This window comes from Macaca nemestrina, chromosome 17, assembly GCF_043159975.1.
Source record: "Macaca nemestrina isolate mMacNem1 chromosome 17, mMacNem.hap1, whole genome shotgun sequence".
Classification (NCBI taxonomy): Eukaryota; Metazoa; Chordata; class Mammalia; order Primates; family Cercopithecidae; genus Macaca; species Macaca nemestrina.
In genome coordinates this window covers 64,014,710-64,032,913 of record NC_092141.1, presented here as the reverse complement: position 1 = coordinate 64,032,913, position 18,204 = coordinate 64,014,710, and the positions used below count along the sequence as shown (strand labels likewise).

Sequence of the window (18,204 nt, the reverse complement as noted above, 5' to 3'; positions counted from 1 at the left end):
GGGTTAGGACAACCAGCCTTTTCCTGGAAAGAGGTGGGGGACTGCAGTGGCTGGAACCTCAGGGCCTGAAGAGCAAGCAGGGCCAGGAGGCTTGGCCAGCTCTCCAGAGATTCCCCAACCTGAATCCAAGGCTGGAATCAGTTCAGGTCTCCATTTTTCCTCCCTCCTCCCACCCCACCTTCTTGCCAGTGGAAAACCCAGCCCCCAACCCCCAGCTGACATCAGGGCTTGATCTCCACTAGTGAGCTGGGAAATGGAAACCAAATGCTTTATGTAGATCAGCTAGGGGTTGCTGGCAGGCGGGATGTCCCATCCCCTGCTCCAAGCCAGTGGGAGGGAATGACATGTCTCCAGGAGGCAGGGCAGAGCACTCAAGGACTTCATTTCTCAAGTCCATCCAGGTTTGGTGGTGCCACCAGGACCTCCCTCCCACATTTCCCAGAGGTGCTGACACCCTGTGGCAACTAGAGAGACCATTCGGGTATTCCCACCATTTCAAGGGTGGGAGGGCCTAGGTGCAAACATGAAGCTGCTTTTATTTGCTTTTTGATACTTAGGACCTGGCTCCAGGATCCTGTGGGCATGAAGGCTGGATACGGCAGTGTTTCTCTGTGATGTGAAAGTCCTCTCCCAAAAGTACATGCTTATTCTCTAGTGGCAGACATCTCCCCACAAACCCTGAGGCGGGATCACCTAATGAGCGAGAGTCCACTCATCCACAGCCAGGCGGGACATGTGTGTTCCGTGAATGTCTCACTCCCTCTCTCCTCACATCGCACACGTGTTCACACTCAGACACACCACATATACACACCACACAAATGCACACCACATATACACACCACACAAATGCACACCACATATACACACCACACAAATGCGCATACCACATATACACACCACACAAATGCACACCACATATACACACCACACAAATGCACACCACATATACACACCACACAAATGCGCATACCACATATACACACCACACAAATGCACACACCACATATACACACCACACAAATGCACACCACATATACACACCACACAAATGCGCACACCACATATACACACCACACAAATGCGCACACCACATATACACACCACACAAATGCACACACCAGATATACACACCACACAAATGCACACCACATATACACACCACACAAATGCACACCTTGCCTTCACACATCAAACAGGCATGCACATCCCCAAAAAGCCCATACGCTCTCACGTTTCAGGTATCACTGCATCGTACTCACTCACATGCATGCACACACACACACTCCACAAATGCATGTGTGTCACGAAGGTACACCCACGCCATGCACACAGCTACTTCCAAGCCGACTGGGCTTTTTGGGGAGGCTCATGAAAGAAAAAGGACCTCCTACCACCACTGCCAAGGGTGCAAGGCTAGAGCATCGGGAAGGGGCCTAGAGACAAGGGGGGCTGAAAAAGATGCCTTAGGGAAAGAGTTACTTTCCCTTGGCCTGGGCTCCAGAAGGAGGGGGCTCTGTGAAGAGTGACTGGGGCTGAGGGAGCAACCCTCAACCCCCCTTTGTTCTTTATCTCCTGCTGCTGGCAGCCGCCGTGGTGCCTCAGGGAGACCAGATGGCTGCAGGACTTTGCTGCTGGGGCAGAGCTAGAGATGGAACTGCAGACCCAGCCTCAAGATGCAGACCGGACAGGTGCCAACAAAGTTGGGGCCCAGTGAAATCAGAAGCCTGGGAGCGCCTCTGGAGCTGGGGAGGGGGCTGAGAATCCAGGACACAGCTAGACAGGAGGGAGCCCCCGCAGCGGGCGGCAGGCTCCATGCAGCATCTCCAGACTGCCTGCAACCTCCTGGAAAAAGGCCCCCACTGAGAGATCAGCTTCTGCTCCCAGATCCCCTACCCCCTGCCACACACACACGCGCGTGCACGCACACACACACAGACCCCCTACCCCCTGCCACACACACACGCGCGCGCACACACACACACAGACCCCCTACCCCCTGCCACACACACACACACACAGACCCCCTACCCCCTGCCCCCCCCCCCCCCCACACACACAGAGCACAGAGGTGTGGCAGGGGAGGGGCATTTGGAGGATGGCCAAGAATCCAGTCATACCATGTGAGCACAAACTCTGAAGCTGTGGCTGGCACCGAGTCTACAGCAAAGTCAACCCCTCCCAGCCTCAGAATCCAATCTCAGCACAATGCCCGAGTCAGAGATCTCGGCAGTCAGAGCTGTGGAATGTGCTGAAGCATCTACCCCATTTCCCCAAATGCAGGGCAGTGTCCCTGCCCCTCCCCAACAAATTATTAAATCAAATCCAGATGCAAGCCCAGTCCGCCCGATGCCCTAGGAAATGCCCCAGCCCCGCATGCCAGCTGACCCCAGACACAGCTCTGCCCCCACAGGGCTGTCCTTGGTCACGCCCCCTTTCAGGAGCCATTGTTTGCCCGGAGTCTAAGTACAGACAGCACAGACTTTGAAGCCAAGGAGTTCCCTAGGAAACTTCCCTTGCAGGGAAAAGGAAGGTGGATTGGCCATCCTTCTGCAGTCCCTTACCATTCAGGCAGGTCTAGGAACCACACAATGCTCACCTCCCAAAATCTGTCCCCCTCTCTCCACCCCTGGTGCATCCCTGTGTCTAACTGAGAATAAATCAACCAAACACAATCCTCTGGACACTTTTTGGTTTTGTTCTGTTTTGTTAAAAAAAGAAAAAGAAAAAGAAAAAGAAGAAAAGACATCATGGCCAACTGGTAAGTTCCTAAGTCTCCTTCTGTCCAGTCAAGCCGGAAGATGCCCAGGGCAGTAGGGAGGTGTGGGGAGGGAGGTGTAGGGGAAGGAGATATGGAGAGGGAGGCAGAGCCACAGGGAGTGAGCCACTGGAAGGACAGGGTCATCCTGGTGACTTCATGGCTGTGACCACAAATGGGGTAGGGAACAGGACCCAGGAAGCCCCTCATCCCCTAGCACGTGGGTCTTCTCCATTAGGCACATTCAGTCCACTCTTGCATTCTTTCTTCCCACCCTGACTGCTCAAAGAAATGCACCCCACCTCCCTAGCCCTCTGTGCTTCAAGTTTGACCCCTTCCCTCCCCCACAGCAGGGCTCTCAGCTGCCAGCCAACCAAGCAGATGGTGCAACAACCAGACCTAAAGGAAGGACCTGGGGAAGAAGAGAAAGGGAGCCTGGCAAGTCCGAGCTTTGGGAGTGGGTCTAGACCTCGTGACCATTACACCATCTGCTACCCCATGCTTCCTTAGGCTCCCACCCTCTGACTAGCTTGAGAGGAGGGACGATGGTCAAGGTACATGTGTCTTCTCTTCTGACCCTGGGAATGAGATTTTTCTTCTCCCACAGGCTTGAGCTCTCCTTATAGGAGTGTCTCCACATGCCAAAATCAGAGGAAGTCAGAATAAAACCTCCCAAGGCTGAAAACTGGAGCTGGCATGTAGTATGTGGTCAGTAAATGGTTTTAGGTGGCTGGATGAATGAAGGAATGAGTGAGTGAGTGAATCCAGGATCGATCTGGAAACACACCAGGGCTCAGACCTCTTGGGCAAAGTGCCACTCTCAGTCCTCTTGGGCTGTGTAATACCAAAGAGAACACCCCAGGCTCTGGCTTACCCCAAGGGCACACCCATGCTCACAAACACACACACACGCACACACACGCACACATGCACACGTGCACTTGAGGGAAACTTCTGGGCTGCAGGCAGAGACAGGACTCAGACTCAGACTCCACTCTGGGTCAGCTCTGCAGCCTCCAGAGCATGGGAGTAGCAGGGGACGCTGAGCCCCTGGCCTGCTGGCAGGCCTCACTCTCGAAAGCTGTCAGCCAGCTGGTGGCAGTCCAGCTCCCCCTTCGGCTCCAGGCCCCCCGGAAGCTTCACCCCCGTCTTCCGGTCCACACACCAGCACTTGCCACGCTGCCCATCCAGAGCTGGGTGACACTGCCAAGAGAAGGGCATGAGGAGTCAGTTCCAAGGCAGGAAAAGAGACCCCAAGTGGCCCACCCCAATCCCAGCCCAGCCCCCAAGTCAGATGGTTGCTGCTTCAAGATGGCCTCTGAGGGCGGTGACTCTCTTTTGAGCATGGGTCTTCTGAGCTCACTGAAGCAGGGAGAACACGGTCAAGAAGGAAAGGTCCAGAGAGTTCTAGAAGGCAGGACTTTAAGAAGGCCCTCGGGTTTAAAGGCACAGCTGGATTTGAAAGGCTGGGTTCAGGTCAGAGATGTTTTGGGTACATATTCTGATTGGGTTGGGATGTTAAGAAAGGGATTATAGTTATGAGTAGGATTCAAGATGGGATTAAGGTAGGACCAGGAGAAGAGTTGCAGTTGAATTAGGAAATATGACTAAAATTTGAGTTGGATGAGTTGGGTGAGGGTTAAAGCCCAGGTTAGAAACACAATTGGGATAAAGACAGAGGTCAAGATCAGAATAATTAAAGTTAAGCGAAAGTTTGGGTCAAAACTAGACAGTAGGGGTTTCAGGGAACGCAAATGTATATTTCAGTGTGAGAATTAAACTTGGAGTAAAGGATGGCTTAAGGATCAGAATTGGTCTGGGGATAAAGTTCAAGTGTCAGAACTTTCAATGGGATAAAAATCAGAGGAAGAGGCCAGGCCTAGTGGCTCAAGCCTGTAATCCCAGCACTTTGGGAGTCAGAGGCAGTGGATCGCTTGAGCTCAGGAGTTTGAGACCAGCCTGAGCAACAAAGAGAGACCCCTCCATCTCTATGCAAATTTTTTTTTTAAAAATTACCCTGGCATAGGCTGGGCGCGGTGGCTCACGCCTGTAATCCCAGCACTTTGGGAGGCCGAGGCTGGCAGATCACGAAGTCAGGAGATCGAGACCATCCTGGCTAACACGGTGAAACCCTGTCTCTACTAAAAATACAAAAAATTAGCCAGGCAGTGTGGCACGCCTGTAGTCCCAGCTACTCAGGAGGCTGAGGCAGGAGAATGGAGTGAACCCGGGAGGCAGAGGTTGCAGTGAGACAAGATCATGCCACTGCATTCCAGCCTAGAGGACAGAGCATGAGACTCCATCTACAAAAAAAAAAAAAAAAAAAAAAATTAGCCTGGCATGCAGCCATGGTGGCTCACGCCTGTAATCCCAGCACTTTGGAAGGCCAAGGTGGGTGGATCACTTTAGGTCCGGAGTTCAAGACCAGCCTGGCCAACATGGCAAAACCCCATCTCTCCTAAAAATACAAAAAATTAGCCAGGCGTGGTGGCAGGCACCTGTAATCCCAGCTACTCAGGAGCTGAGGCAGGAGAATCGCTTGAACCCGGGAGGTGGAGGTTGCAGTGAGCAGAGATTCCGCCATTGCACTCCAGCCTCGGCAACAAGAGCCAAATTCTGTCTCAAAACAAAACAAAAAAAATTAGCCTGACATAGTTGTGTGCCTGTGGTCCCAGCTACTCAGGAGGCTGAGGTAGGAGGATCACGAGAGCCCAGGATGTGGAGGTTGCAGTGAGCTGTAATGGTACCACTGCACTCCAGCCTGGGAGACTGAGTGAGACCCTGTCTCTAAAAAAAAAAAAATGGGAGAAGAAAATGCATAGAATTATACAACACAAAAAGTGAACCCTAATATAAACCACTAATTAATAATAATATACCAATATTGGTTCATCAATTGCAACAAATATAATGTAAGATGTTAATAATGAGGAAACTGAGGTAGAGGACAGTACATGGAAACTCTGTACTCTTGCTTGTTTTCTATAAACCTAAAACTACTCTAAAAAATAAAGCTATTAATTGTTTCTTTAAAATTAAGAGAAAAGGGTGTTTTTGTTTTTTTGAGACAGAGTCTCGCTCTGCCACCCAGCTTGGAGTGCAGTGGTGTGATCTCGGCTCACTGCAAGCTCCGCCTCCCGGGTTCACATCATTCTCCTGCCTCAGCCTCCCGAGTAGCTGGGACTACAGGCACCCGCCACCATGCCCGGCTAATTTTTTGTATTTTCAGTAGAGACGGGGTTTCACCGTGTTAGCCAGGATGGTCTCTATCTCCTGACCTCCTGATCCGCCCTCCTCGGCCTCCCAAAGTGCTGGGATTACAAGCGTGAGCTACCACACTCGGCCAAGAAAAAGTTTTTAAAATTGGGACGAAGATAAAATCCGTGTTAGGATAAAGGTTAGAAATAGGCTAGGCATTGGTTTTGGGGTGCCCTCTCTGGCCCTTCACTCATACCCTTTTCATGCCATCCTGGGATGCACAGACCCAGGGCAGCCTTTGTCCTTATATCTAGGCCTCCACTGGCCGAGTGGCAGCTCAATTTGTGGATTTATCTATAGCTCATGGAGCAGGGCAATGGGTCTGTCTACACCCACAAAGAGCTCCAGGCTAGGGTTCCCCAGGCCACACCCAGCAGGAGGCACACCAGGCCCTGCCCAGACAGGCCACCCATTCTGACGGGCCAGAGATGGGCTGAAAGAGGCCAACCCTGCTGACCATCCCAGCCTCCTGGAGGCTTGTCAGAGGACCCCAGCTTCCAAGGGCAAGAAGGAATAGGGAAGTTGCTGCCTTTGTGTCTTCTCTCCTGCCCACTCCTTCCTCTGCTTCTACCCAAAGTGCCTGTCTCCAACCATCCAGTCTGGCTTGACCTCCACCCTTGCTGTACTCCAGGTGGTTTTGCTGCTCGCCCTGCAGGGAGGGGGAGGCTGAGTTTCCCCCCTGACTCCTCATGACTTTGGCCCTCCATTCCCAGATGAAACCTCACTCAGTGGCAGGAGGAATGACTCATAGGAATAGAGTAGAGTGAATGAGAGAGTGTTGGGAGCCAGATGTTGTCAGGGTTGCTAGGTCTGTACCAGAGATGGTGAAATCCAGGGCTGAGGGAAAGTGCCCTGGATAGGGAGGCAAGATCTGCTGTTAACTTGCTCTATGACTCTGGACTAGCCCGGGCGCTTTTACTCCTCTCTGGATCACCGTTTCCTCATCTCCAAAATGAGTGATGTTTTGACACTGATGTAGGGTTTAGGGAGGCTCCAACGGGTTGGGTTGGGGCTGAGGAGTTCCCCCTTCCTGAGATCTCCATCCTGGACCATCCTGCGGAGAGGCTGGGAATGCCCCAGAGCTGAGGCCAGGGGCAAGCCGGCGGGAGACAGAGACCCACCTGCTTGGGGTGGAAGTTGCCGTTGCGGTCGCAGTTGGGGATGGGAATGATGTAGAGGTCCTCGTGGGTGCGGCTCTGTGAAGCGGCCAGCCGCTCCAGGGCCCGGTGCAGCTCGCTCTGGCAGGAGCCCTGGGGCTGGAGGAGGGGAGAACAAAATTGCTCAGCAGAAGGAAGAGAGGCAGGAGGCCCAGGCCTGGGGTCAGAGCTAAGTGGGAACTAAAGGCCCCAAAAGGCGGCCCGAGCCCCGGGGGCTGGGCAGGACCCAGTGAGGTGAAGAGAGGGGCCTGGGTCCAGAGGACACAGTGGGGAGGGCAGACACATGAAGGAAAGGGTCTGGAGCCAAAGAGCTTCTTCAAAGGAGGGGTGGGAAGTGAGGGGACACTGTGGGGAAAGGGGCTGTGGGAACCTATGCAGAAAGCCAGGGAGGGGGTGATTTCTATGCAGAAGGGACAGATAAAACTTACAACTGACAACCTGTAAGACCTTCAGAAGGGACATTAGCCAGACCCTGAAGCAGGGTCCTCAGGCCCCCTGCTATGGCCAGCATTTATCCTTTGGTTACTGAGAAGGTCTGGGGTGGGGAATCCAAAAAAGGTCAAGAAACCCCAGGGCACTTTGGGCAACTGCTTTTTACCAACCGGTATAAAAGTTTTTCAGTATTTAATAATACTGAATAATATTTTCAGTATTTTTCAGTATTTAATAATCACTTAAGCTGTCCCGATGGATATAACTGATAGGCAGGAAAGGAATCCCAAGGAAGGGAATGAGTGCTTTCTCTGGGTCCTGATGACTCACACTAGTTGTACCTTGCACACGGTAGTCACCCTAGAATGTGTGCTGAATGAACACACCACAGATCTGGTGATGATGGTGTATGTGTGTGTGCCTGCTGGGGGGCGAGGGGAGTGTGTGTGTGTGTGTGTCTATGCACATGCACATTTGTGCATCAGAGGTCCTTACCACAGGCCGGGCATCCTCCCGGGGTGCCCCATTGACCTTCATCTTGCCCCCACTGGTGCTCCGGTCTCGAATTTTGGCGAAGTGTTTCTGCAGGCACCTGCGGTCATGGGCACTGCAGGGGCTGAAGCTGTTGTTGGGGTGGTCGCCCTCATCCTTGTCTGCATTCAGGTCACGATAAGGAGAGGTCAGCACCAGAAGAGGTCAGAGCATCACACCAACCCAGCCTCCCACCCACGTTCTCCTTCCTGGGGATTCTCCGGCTTGGAGCTGGAGAAGAGCAGGGGACCTGGGGAGCAGGAAGAAACAAAAGCAGCCCCCTACCTCCTCCCCTCTCCCCTGGATCTCTCAGAATATTCCTCTTGAAGTCCTTGACTTGTCCCTCACCCCACCCAGGCCAGTGCTCAGATGAGTCACCAGCTGCAGCTGCCCAGATGGCAGGAGGGTCCCCTGGGCCCTGCAGGGAGGTCTGAGGCAGGCAGGGGGGCCCCCTGCTGGATCCTGTCCCCTTTCCATTCAGCTCCTCCCGCCATCCCCCTCTCCATCTGATCGTTCTCCCTGTCGCCTTTCCTGATTTTTTCGGTGGCTGGCTGAGCCAGCCAGGGGATCCCCAGGGCTGTGGGCTCTGCTCACCCTCTTCCAAATGGCCAGAATCAGAGTTTCCATGAGCAATGAGAACTCTAGCCCAAAAGGCTTTCCCCATTGGCTGGGTGGGAGAGAGTGGGAGTTAGTGTATCCGCCTGCATGAGGAAGAGTGAGTGTGTGTGTGTTTGTGTGTATGTGTGTGTGTGTAATACAACCTGTGTGGTCCCAGGACCACAAGAACAGCCTCACACATTCCTTCAGTCCCCCACCTGGAAGTTTCCCTTCTTAGACTTCAGACTCCATCCAAAGTCCATAGGGGTTGCCCAGAACCAGGGCACCTGGGATCTGGAGACAGGAGTGATGAGGCTGGACCTTCAACCCCTCTGTGGGATCTCCTGAAGGCTCTATCTGAGCTCAAGAAAAACTTCATCTAAACAGGGCATTGTGGCTCATGCCTGTAATCCCAACACTTTGGGAGGCTGAGAAGGGAAGATTACTTAAGGCCAGGAGTTTGCGACCAGCCTAGGCAACATGGCAAGGCCCCATCTTTACAAAAAATTTTTTAATTAACCGGGTATGGTGGCATGTGCCTGTAGTCCTAGCTACTCAGGAGGCTGAGGCGGGAGCATCACTTGAACCCAGGAATTCCAGGTTAACAGTGAGCTATGATCACATCACTGCACTCCAGCCTGGGTGACAGAGCAAGACCCCGTCTCTTAAAAAATAAAACAAAATACATTTTTTAAAAAAAGAAAAACCCCATGCTCGAGTCCCAGAACTGTAACCACTGCTCCTCCCTCCAGGCAGTCAAAACCAGATTACAGGGCGAGCTGGAGAAAGAGGTTGAAAGACCTCTCTACAGATCAGAGCCACCTCTGAAATGCTCAGGCTTGGCAGCTCTCTGCCGGCCTGAGTGCAAAGCCCCTGCCAGCATTCCAGATGTTGGCAGCCGGACAGGAGGTTACATCTGGTTTGCGTCAGGATTTTTTTTTCCTGAGGAGTTAGCAGGTTCCTCCATGCGTGGCAGCGATCCCAGAGCTGCCTCTGGGTCAAATGGTATTTTTCTGCCTAGCCAAAGTTTGGGGGTTGGTTCTCTTTTCATTCTCCTAGTTTGGGGGGTATAGGGAGAAATATGTGGATAAAAGCAAACAAGGCAAGGAGGAATCTAACCAGAAAGTCTTTGTCAATAACCTTCCACACCAAAGGTTATTAATAAAATTCACTAAGGATGGAAGAAGATTTTTGTCACGGTGGAGGGCTGGCTTAGAAAGAGGAATAAAAGGAAAGAAATAAACAGAGGAGACAGATATAATCCATCCTTTTGCACATTTAAAATCCCAAGGACAGTCCAGAGGGGACTCCAGTCCTACATCAAGTTCCTAAGAGTCAACCAAAGAGAAGACACTATAGCAAGACCCCCCGGCCAAGGTAGGCAGCAAAAGAAGAAGCATAAACTTCAGAAGATGAGGATTGTGCCAAGGAGCCCATAAGAAGATGGATCCTGAGCCCTCGGTTAGGAACCAGAGAAAGATCTGGGATCTAGGCCATTCCTTGGAGACCCTCCCAAGGAATTCCTCCAGCCAAAGAAACCTAAGCTGGCCCAGTGATCACCTCCCTCCATGCCTCCACCTTGCACAAAGCCATAAGGCTTGAGGATGGAGTCACAGTGTTTCAGGGGTGTAAGCTGGAGCTGGGGAGTGGAGAGAAAGAGGAAATGGAAGACCTCAAAGAATTAGAACCAGGCTGGGTGCTCACACCTGTAATCCCAGTGCTTTGAGAGGCCAAGGTGGGAGGATCACTTGAGGCCAGGAGTTCAAGACTAACGTGGGCAACATAGCAAGACCCTGTCTCTATCAAAAAAAAAAAAAAAATAGCCAGACGTGGTAGCACATGCCTGTGGTCCTAACTACTTAGAAGACTGAAGTGGGAGGATTGCTTGACCCCAGTACATCAAGGCTACAGTGAGCTATGATTGCGCCACTGCACTCCAGCCTGGGTAACACAGCGAGACCCTGTCTCTTAAAACAAAAACAAACAAACAAACAAAAAATTCGAGAACTAAAGAATCAGAACCAAATGTCAGAAGGACAGAGGCTGAGCTGAGATATGAACAAAGGCCCCACCATGTTACTTAGGTACGACTGGAGGAGATCACGTAGACTTGTTTGCCACAGCCCAGGACACTAACACCAGGGGGCACCCTTCCAACCTGGAAAGCCTTTGTTTTTCCTGAGTTTGCTTTCTTGTAATGACCATAAAAGAAAGTACTAGGGGCCAGCCGGGGTGGCTCATGCCTGTAATCCCAACACTTTGCAAGGCCGAGATAGGTGGATCGCTGAGCCCAGGAGTTCAAGACCAGCCTAGGAAACATAATGAAACCCTATCTCCACAAAAAATTAGCCTGGTGTGGTGATGCACACGTGTAATCCCACCTACCTGGGAGGCTGAGGTGGGAGGATCACCTGAGCCCAGGAGGTCGAGGCTGCAGTGAGCAGTGATCAAGCCACTGCACTTCAGCCTGTGCAACAAGTGAGACCCTGTCTCAATTTTTTAAAAAAGCAAGCACTATTTTGTACAGTGATTCATTCCTCTCAGTAAATGGGCAGAATATTCTTTGGTTCAAGGAGTAAGGAAGGGTTTTCAGGAGTTCAAGGAGCGGGGAAGACTTTTCAGGAGCGAGCTCCCATCCTGGAGGTGTGGAGCATTAGGGTAGCAGCAGCCTCAAAAATCTCAAGAGATATGGAATAGAAGCATGACCACAACTATGCTTTCCATGTTGAGTTTCTTCTTCTCGCTCTCTTTTTTTAAGAGACAGGGTCTCACTATGTTGCCCCAGGCTGGTCTCAAACTCCTGGCCTCAAGTGATCCTCCTACCTAGACTTCCCAAAGTGCTAGGATTACAGGTGTGAGCCACAATGCTGAGTTTGTATGAGTCAAAGTTCACAAACAACTAACCCTCAGAGGATTGTTAATGGATATTTGGGATGTTTACCATCAAGGAGGATTAGGTATGCTCATTGAAGCCTAGGGCTGCATGGAGCACAGGGTGAGCCCAGAGGCATGGCTCATGCTCTTGGGTTAGTGTGGCCCCATGTCACATCAGGGGTTACCTGGGAAAAGCTGAGCCAGCAGCCTGCCTGGCTTCTCCCTTGTTAGAGTCCCCATTAGCCATCCTACTTATCCCCAGTTCTTGTCTACACAGAGTAGAACCCACCAGATAGGGAGAGTAGCTCCCTCCCTAGTCTCATGGGGACACAGGGTAAATCTGTATTTGCCTACTCACACACAGACAGGCTGGGGCTCAAGAATCGCAAATGTATACAAACAATCACGTGTCCAGACACATACTCATCCACATGTGCCTTACCCACATGCACTTGGGCACTCTGACCCTGCCCTGGTCAGAGACACAGAGCCAGGGCAGGGCATGCTGACTTCAACAGCTTCTCTGCACCGTGGTTTGTTGACTTTCCATGTAATCTGTAACTTTTCCTTGCCCAACCCTGCTTAACTGGCAGACTGAAGAGCCACCCCAGGATCCACCCCTAAGCACTAGGTTTTTGTGGGGGTAAGGGTTACAGCATTGAGTCTCTTGATAACGTTAACCTTCTCATCTCCAAAACTGGCTAAATACTTGCTATTTTCCAGCCACCTGGTGCCACTCATCCTGGTAGTGCCCTCTGGAGAAATTTCAGTGCCTGTGGGTTCCCCTCTGAGCAGGAGTGGAGTCAGACCTATTCCCCTGAAAAGTCTGACCTCCAAAAAGCTTATTTGGGAGATGGGACTTCCAAGCAGGCTTGGTCCTCCTATAGCCCCCAGCTTGGAGCTAAGCCAGCTGACATCTGGCTATAGGGGAAACCTCAGTCTTTGCTCCAGCAGCAGAGGAAGGGAAGGTGTCAGAGAGGAAGGGAGGTGTCAGAGGGAAGAGGCCACACAGCTGTGGCACCACCAGCTGCAAAGTTTGTGGCAAAAGTCAGAGGATTTCCTCTTTCCTGTTGCCTGATTTTACCCTCACGATTTCTCCCCAACACCACCCCCGGCCCCTGAGAGACACCTAGGCTATGTACTGAGTGGGCCCATCCATCCCGACCAGAAATTTCAGCTGCGATCCAGAGGGTCACCCACCTGTCCCGCTAGAAAGGTCTTTTCCCTCTTCCCCTAGACTCTGGCTGGAGAAGCCAAGACCACTGGTGCTGGGTACCAGGCCCTTTCTCTGAGGTCTGGCTCAAGGGGTATCCCCCCAACAGCTGTGTCATGCTGCCAGCCTCAGAATAAAAAGTCAGATAAAACAACTTGGCCTGTTCTTCCCATGGTGACAGCAGCAAAATGCACCAAAGGCCACCCCACCGCTCTCAACGCCTCTGAATGTTGCCCCAAATTTGCTCCCTTGTCCTACTGTTTCCCTAAGTCCTAGCATCGGCTTCTTCTTCATCACCATCTTCATCGTCACTTCAATTATTGAGCTCTTACCCCATGCCAGACACCCCAACGCTGTGAGGCAGGTCCTGTTGCCCTCCCCACTTTGCAAATTAGGAAACTGAAGTAGACTTGGTGGAAGGGGAGGAGGAGAGACTTAGCTCTGCAGCACTCTGTCTTTAAGTGGAAAGACTCCTGATACCCGAGGCACCAATACTGCTGGCTTTGCCAGCACTAAATTAAAAACGGGAAGCGGCCATGCTCCTCCCTCCCCCTCCCCACAAGGCACAGAATTTCTGGGAATGCCCTTGTTCCCATGACATAACTGGATTCCCAGTACTGAAGTAGGGGGGCAGTCAGTATTTGCTGCATTGACTAAAAATTAACCCAGCCTGCCTGTTCCCTAACCCTGTCCCAAAGGGACTGAGAGTCCAGCTTAGGAACTCCCCATCCAAACGCTGATCTTTCCGCTGTCCACTCCCCCAGATTCCATGAGTCGAGGATCAGTACCAAGATGGAGAGTTGTGGACTTTTGACGCACATACCCCACCTCATCTCTGATGGCCTCAGTGGTGTTAAGCCACAACCTGGCCAGCTCATGGAAAGCTGAGACAGGAGGGCGGGTGGGGGTGGCTGGAGATGGAAAGAGGAGATCTGCCCCTGGGGCAAACAAGAGGCAGCTGGACCATAGCAGCCAAAGAAGGAGGCATGCCAAGTGGCCACCCTCCCCCAGCCACCTGCTGACACTCAGCCTCAAAAAGAAAAGGCAGAAAGAATAGACGGGTAGCCTCGATCAAGCTATTCGCAGGCCAGTGGGCCCAATCCTTGGGACCTAAAGCAGACAGTGGCCTACTGACTGTGTAAGGCTAAAAAGATGGGTGGGTAGGGGCTTGGTCACCTTATCTCACCCACAGACCCTGCAGGGCTGCAGCAGAACTCTAGAGAGTGCCATTTACATGGTGCCATGTGGCCCAGGTCACAGCAAGTAATTACTTCTATGATGACTAGGAGGTGTGGGAGGGCACGGGCATAGCTTGTTCAGTAGGTACCTCCAGGCTTTCCCTGTCTCTCCAGATACCTGCATCCATTGCATGGCTGGAAGACAAGGCAAGGAGGAAAGGAGGAGGGGCATTACAGACCTTGGCTGTGTCATCCAAAGGGGACTTAAAGCCGCCCCATTCCAAGACACTGTTGTTTGTTTGTTTGTTTGTTTGTTTGTTTGTTTTTTAGACGGAGTCTTGCTCTGTCACCCAGGTGAAAGCACAGTGGCGCAATCTTGGTTCATTGCAACTTCTACCTCCCAGGTTCAAGTGATTCTCCTGCCTCAGCCTCTCGAGTAGCTGGGACCACAGGCGGGCACCACCATGCCCAGCAAATTTTTGTATTTTTAGTTGAGACAGGGTTTTACCATGTTGACCAGGCCTCAAATTCCTGACCTCAGGTGATTCACCCTCCTCAGCCTCCCAAAGTACTGAGATTACAGGCGTGAGCCACTGCGCCCAGTCTACCCCTTTTTTTTTTTTAACGAAATAGAGAAATAGAGTCGCCCAGGCTGGAATGCAATCATGTGATCATAGCTCATTGTAACCTTGAGCTTCCCATCTCAGACTCCCAAGTAGCTGGGACTACAGGCATGAGCCACTGCAGTTGGCAATTTTTTTTTTTTTTTTTTTTTTTTTTGTAGAGATGGGGGTCTGGCTATATTGCTCAGGATGGTCTCGAACTCCTGGCCTCAAGTAATTTTCCCAAAGTACTGGGATTACAAGCATGAACCTCCACACTCAGACCCTAGACACTCCTGGAGACTCCTGGAGGCCAGTTTGCATTACATCCAGAGGACAACCAAGGACTTTTCATGCCATGCCCTCCCCAAACCCCTAGAGGATCTTATTTTCCTCCACTACAGGATGGAGTATTCCAACCCAACCAGAGGATGAGGTATTCCTATGCAGCCCTTTGAGGGCTCTTCTGTCTTGCGTTCAAAGTGCTGAGAGAGGAGGAGGCTAGCAGCCATCCTTATCTGGTGTCAGATACCCTCTGGCTGGTGGAGGATGGAGATTCAAAGGGAACGTGACCCTGTTGTACCCTGAGAACCCAAGGGCTCAGCCTTGCTCCCAGTCTCAGTACCCCTCCTCTACCACTGCCTCCGGCATCTCTGCCCCAAGATTAGCGACTTTCTCCCCCAGGACCCCCCTTCTCAGATATGCCGGGTGCCAGGCTGGCATTTCTCCGAGAATGTTTTCTGCTGACCCATCTCTCCCTACCCAAGGGCAGGAAGGGCAGAGAGGCCCGAGGCCCAGACCCCTGGAGTCCACCTCCTTCCTGTTTTCCCTGCATCCTGCTCTCCTCGGCTGACAAGCTGCAGAGGATTGAGGAAGTAGAGGGTTTGGGACCCAGGACAGGAAGCTTGGGGCTGGAGTCCCAGTATCCGGACTGCAACAATGGAAGCTTCAAGCACCAGGAAAAGAGACAGAGACAGACAGAGGCACAGGAGAGCAAAACAGAGCCAGAGACGGAATGAGAAACAGAGGCATAGATACAGAAAGGCAGACAGAGAGATTCCCAAAGTAACGGAGAAAGACAGAAACAGTGACAGAGACACAGAGAAACAGCAACAGAAAGAGAGGAAGAGAAGCAAAGCAACTGAAACAGAAACACGGAATAAAGTGAAGAAAGGCATGATGAGCAGAAGACACTGAGGAAAACAGAACTGGAGAGCATGACTAGTGAAACTAGAGGCTGAGAGACAAATCAGGAAGAACAAAAGAGCAAGAGAAAGAAGGAAAAGACACTGAGAGTCTAAGAAGAAACTGAGAAAGGTTCACTGAGAAACAAAAAAAGAAAGTGTAACAATGAGGTTAGGGCAAGGGCCTTCTCAGAGTCTCTCTCTCTCTCTCTCTCTCTCTCTCTCTGTCTCTCTCTCTCTCTCTCTCTCTCTCTCTGTCTCTCTCTCTCTCTCTCTCTCTCTCTCTGTCTCTCTCTGTTTTTCTCCCCTGGCCCCCCATCCACTTCTCTATTCCCTAACCCACACACATGAGGTTTCAGCAGCTCTGGGCTGGGAGCCAAGACTTTTCTGCCACCTCAAATCATACCTGCCTGGAGAGAAGAACAGGGGGCCTGTATACCAGGGCAGGCAGAGGTGCCCAGGACTGGCAGAGGGACCCCTGTCTTCCCACTGCCTCTCAAACAACAAGGTGACCTGGTTCCGGGCTTTGGGGAAGGGCAAGTCTAATGCTCCTCACCGCCAAAGTCCCTCTAATTTGTATGTCCCACTCCACCACTGGACCATGTAAAAAAAAAAAAAAGTTCAGGCTCTAGCTCCCCAGACCACTGGGATTTCACCCTCGGCCTGGATCAGGAACAGAAAGCTTTCCCCCCTCCCCCATCCTCCCCAACACACACCCCACCACCATCCTCCAGTTCTCTGGCCCTGGACAGCTGACTTAACTGGACCTTAATCTGCCACTCTTGCACCAGCAGCCAGGCCTCCCACTGGGACCCCCTTATCAAATAGACAGCCCTTGGAGGTTTCAGATGGAGCGATGGGACAGTCTCCCTTGGTGATGGCAACAGGCTGCTAGGGACTCGGTAGCAGTTTCCTTGGTGAGCCTGTCCCATGCCAGTCGGGCCCTGCCACGTACCTGCCTTCTCTTCAACTCACGGGGGATTTTTAAGGGCCTTCCAGGGTGGCTGGAATGGGGAAGAAGCCGCTGGGAAGGGAGTGCACTCAGGAGGGAACTGGGAGGCCAGGGGTACCTTACCAGAGGGCTGCAGGCTTTCCTGGATGGCCTCGATCTCCGCCAGCTCCATGCACACGCCTTGCCCGTGCATCAGTGTGTGCAGGGGCTTCTCCACCCCCCGGGGCGGGTAGCAGCGCAGGCCCGAGCCGCAGCGGGGGGTGTACACCCCGCAGGGCATCCCCAAGCCCAGGGCACAAGTGGCGCAACAGCCGCAGCCGGGCTCTCGCACCAGCTCCTCGCAGCCCACGGGGGGGCGGCAGCGCGCCAGCTTCTCCTCGGAGCAGGGCGGGCAGTGGATGGCTTCGTCGCCCAGGCTCGGCCCGGGCCCGGCGGCCAGCAGCAGGGCGGCCACGAGGCAGAGGGGCAGCATGACCGCGCGAGGACTGGGCGCTGGCGCAGGGCGCGGGGCGCAGGCGGGGAGCGCGGGCGCGCGGGCGGGCGGCGGAGGGCACACGGCGGCAGCGCCCGGCGCGCCTGGAGGACCCGACCTGGAGGGCGCGGGGAGACGGGGCGGCCCGGCAGGCGAACGCGGACGGAGCGGGGGAAGTTAGCAGGCGGACCGGAGGGGAGCAAGCCTGGCCGCCGAGGCGCTGCGCCGCATCCTCGGCCCGGCCCAGGCAGGCGGCGGGCGGCGAGGGGGCAGAGGACTGAGCGGCTGCCCGGGACCGGCTCCCCCGGACTTTATACCGGTCCCTGGCCACACCCCCAGCGCCTTCCCAGAGGTGGGGGAGCCGGGGCGGGCGAGGGGGAGAGGGAGAGGCGGCCGTTAGGGGGAGGGGGCGCTGTCCTGAGTCGCCGCCGCCGCTGCCGCCGCTACATCTGAAAGTCCTTTTCTGCCGAAGAAGGAAGCGGCGCAGTTTGGAAGCCGTGGCAGGCGCCCAGAGCGCCTCTGAACCGGAGCCCAGGAGGGGAGGCAAGGGAGAAGGGAAGCCAAGGGGCTGCTGCGGGGTCCCCTCTCCCGACCTCGGAGGAGTCTTGTCCCGCCCCGCCAAGGCGGCCTCAGTCTCCCACTGAGAAAGGGACCTCCTAGCCCGAACTCGGCTCTGCGGATCTGGTCTCCCTGGACAGAACCCTTTCCACCCCACCCCGGTGCTTTCAGCCTCAACCGCTGGAGACCAAGCCTTGTGAGGTGCGGTAAAGCGTACAGGCACTTAGCTTGGGGCACAGAAAGGCTTGGTGGCCCTAAAACGTTAACAGGCTTCTTCCCACTTGCCCCTTGCAACCTCTCCCACCCCCGCAATCTCCCCAGGGCTCATCTGGACCCTGGTCCATTCTGCTTCCCCAGGATGGAATCAGCGGAACTCCCGGGGAGGGAGGTGCCACCGAGCCTCTTCCTCCTTCCTGAATGTTCGCCTCTCAGGCCCAC

The 18,204-nt window shown here is 53.4% G+C and overlaps 1 protein-coding gene across 1 annotated transcript; it reads right to left on the bottom strand.

The window, feature by feature from the left end:
- Nucleotides 1-2,677: 2,677 nt before the first annotated feature.
- LOC105472214 (insulin like growth factor binding protein 4) lies at nucleotides 2,678-17,495 on the bottom strand. The gene is made up of 4 exons (XM_011725240.3): nucleotides 16,860-17,495; nucleotides 8,101-8,258; nucleotides 7,138-7,272; nucleotides 2,678-3,961 (listed from the first exon to the last, which is right to left on the bottom strand). The coding sequence occupies exons 1-4, from the start codon at nucleotides 17,206-17,208 to the stop codon at nucleotides 3,827-3,829; spliced, it is 777 nt and encodes a 258-aa protein (XP_011723542.1). The 5' UTR covers nucleotides 17,209-17,495; the 3' UTR covers nucleotides 2,678-3,826.
- Between the last annotated feature and the right edge of the window lie 709 nt (nucleotides 17,496-18,204).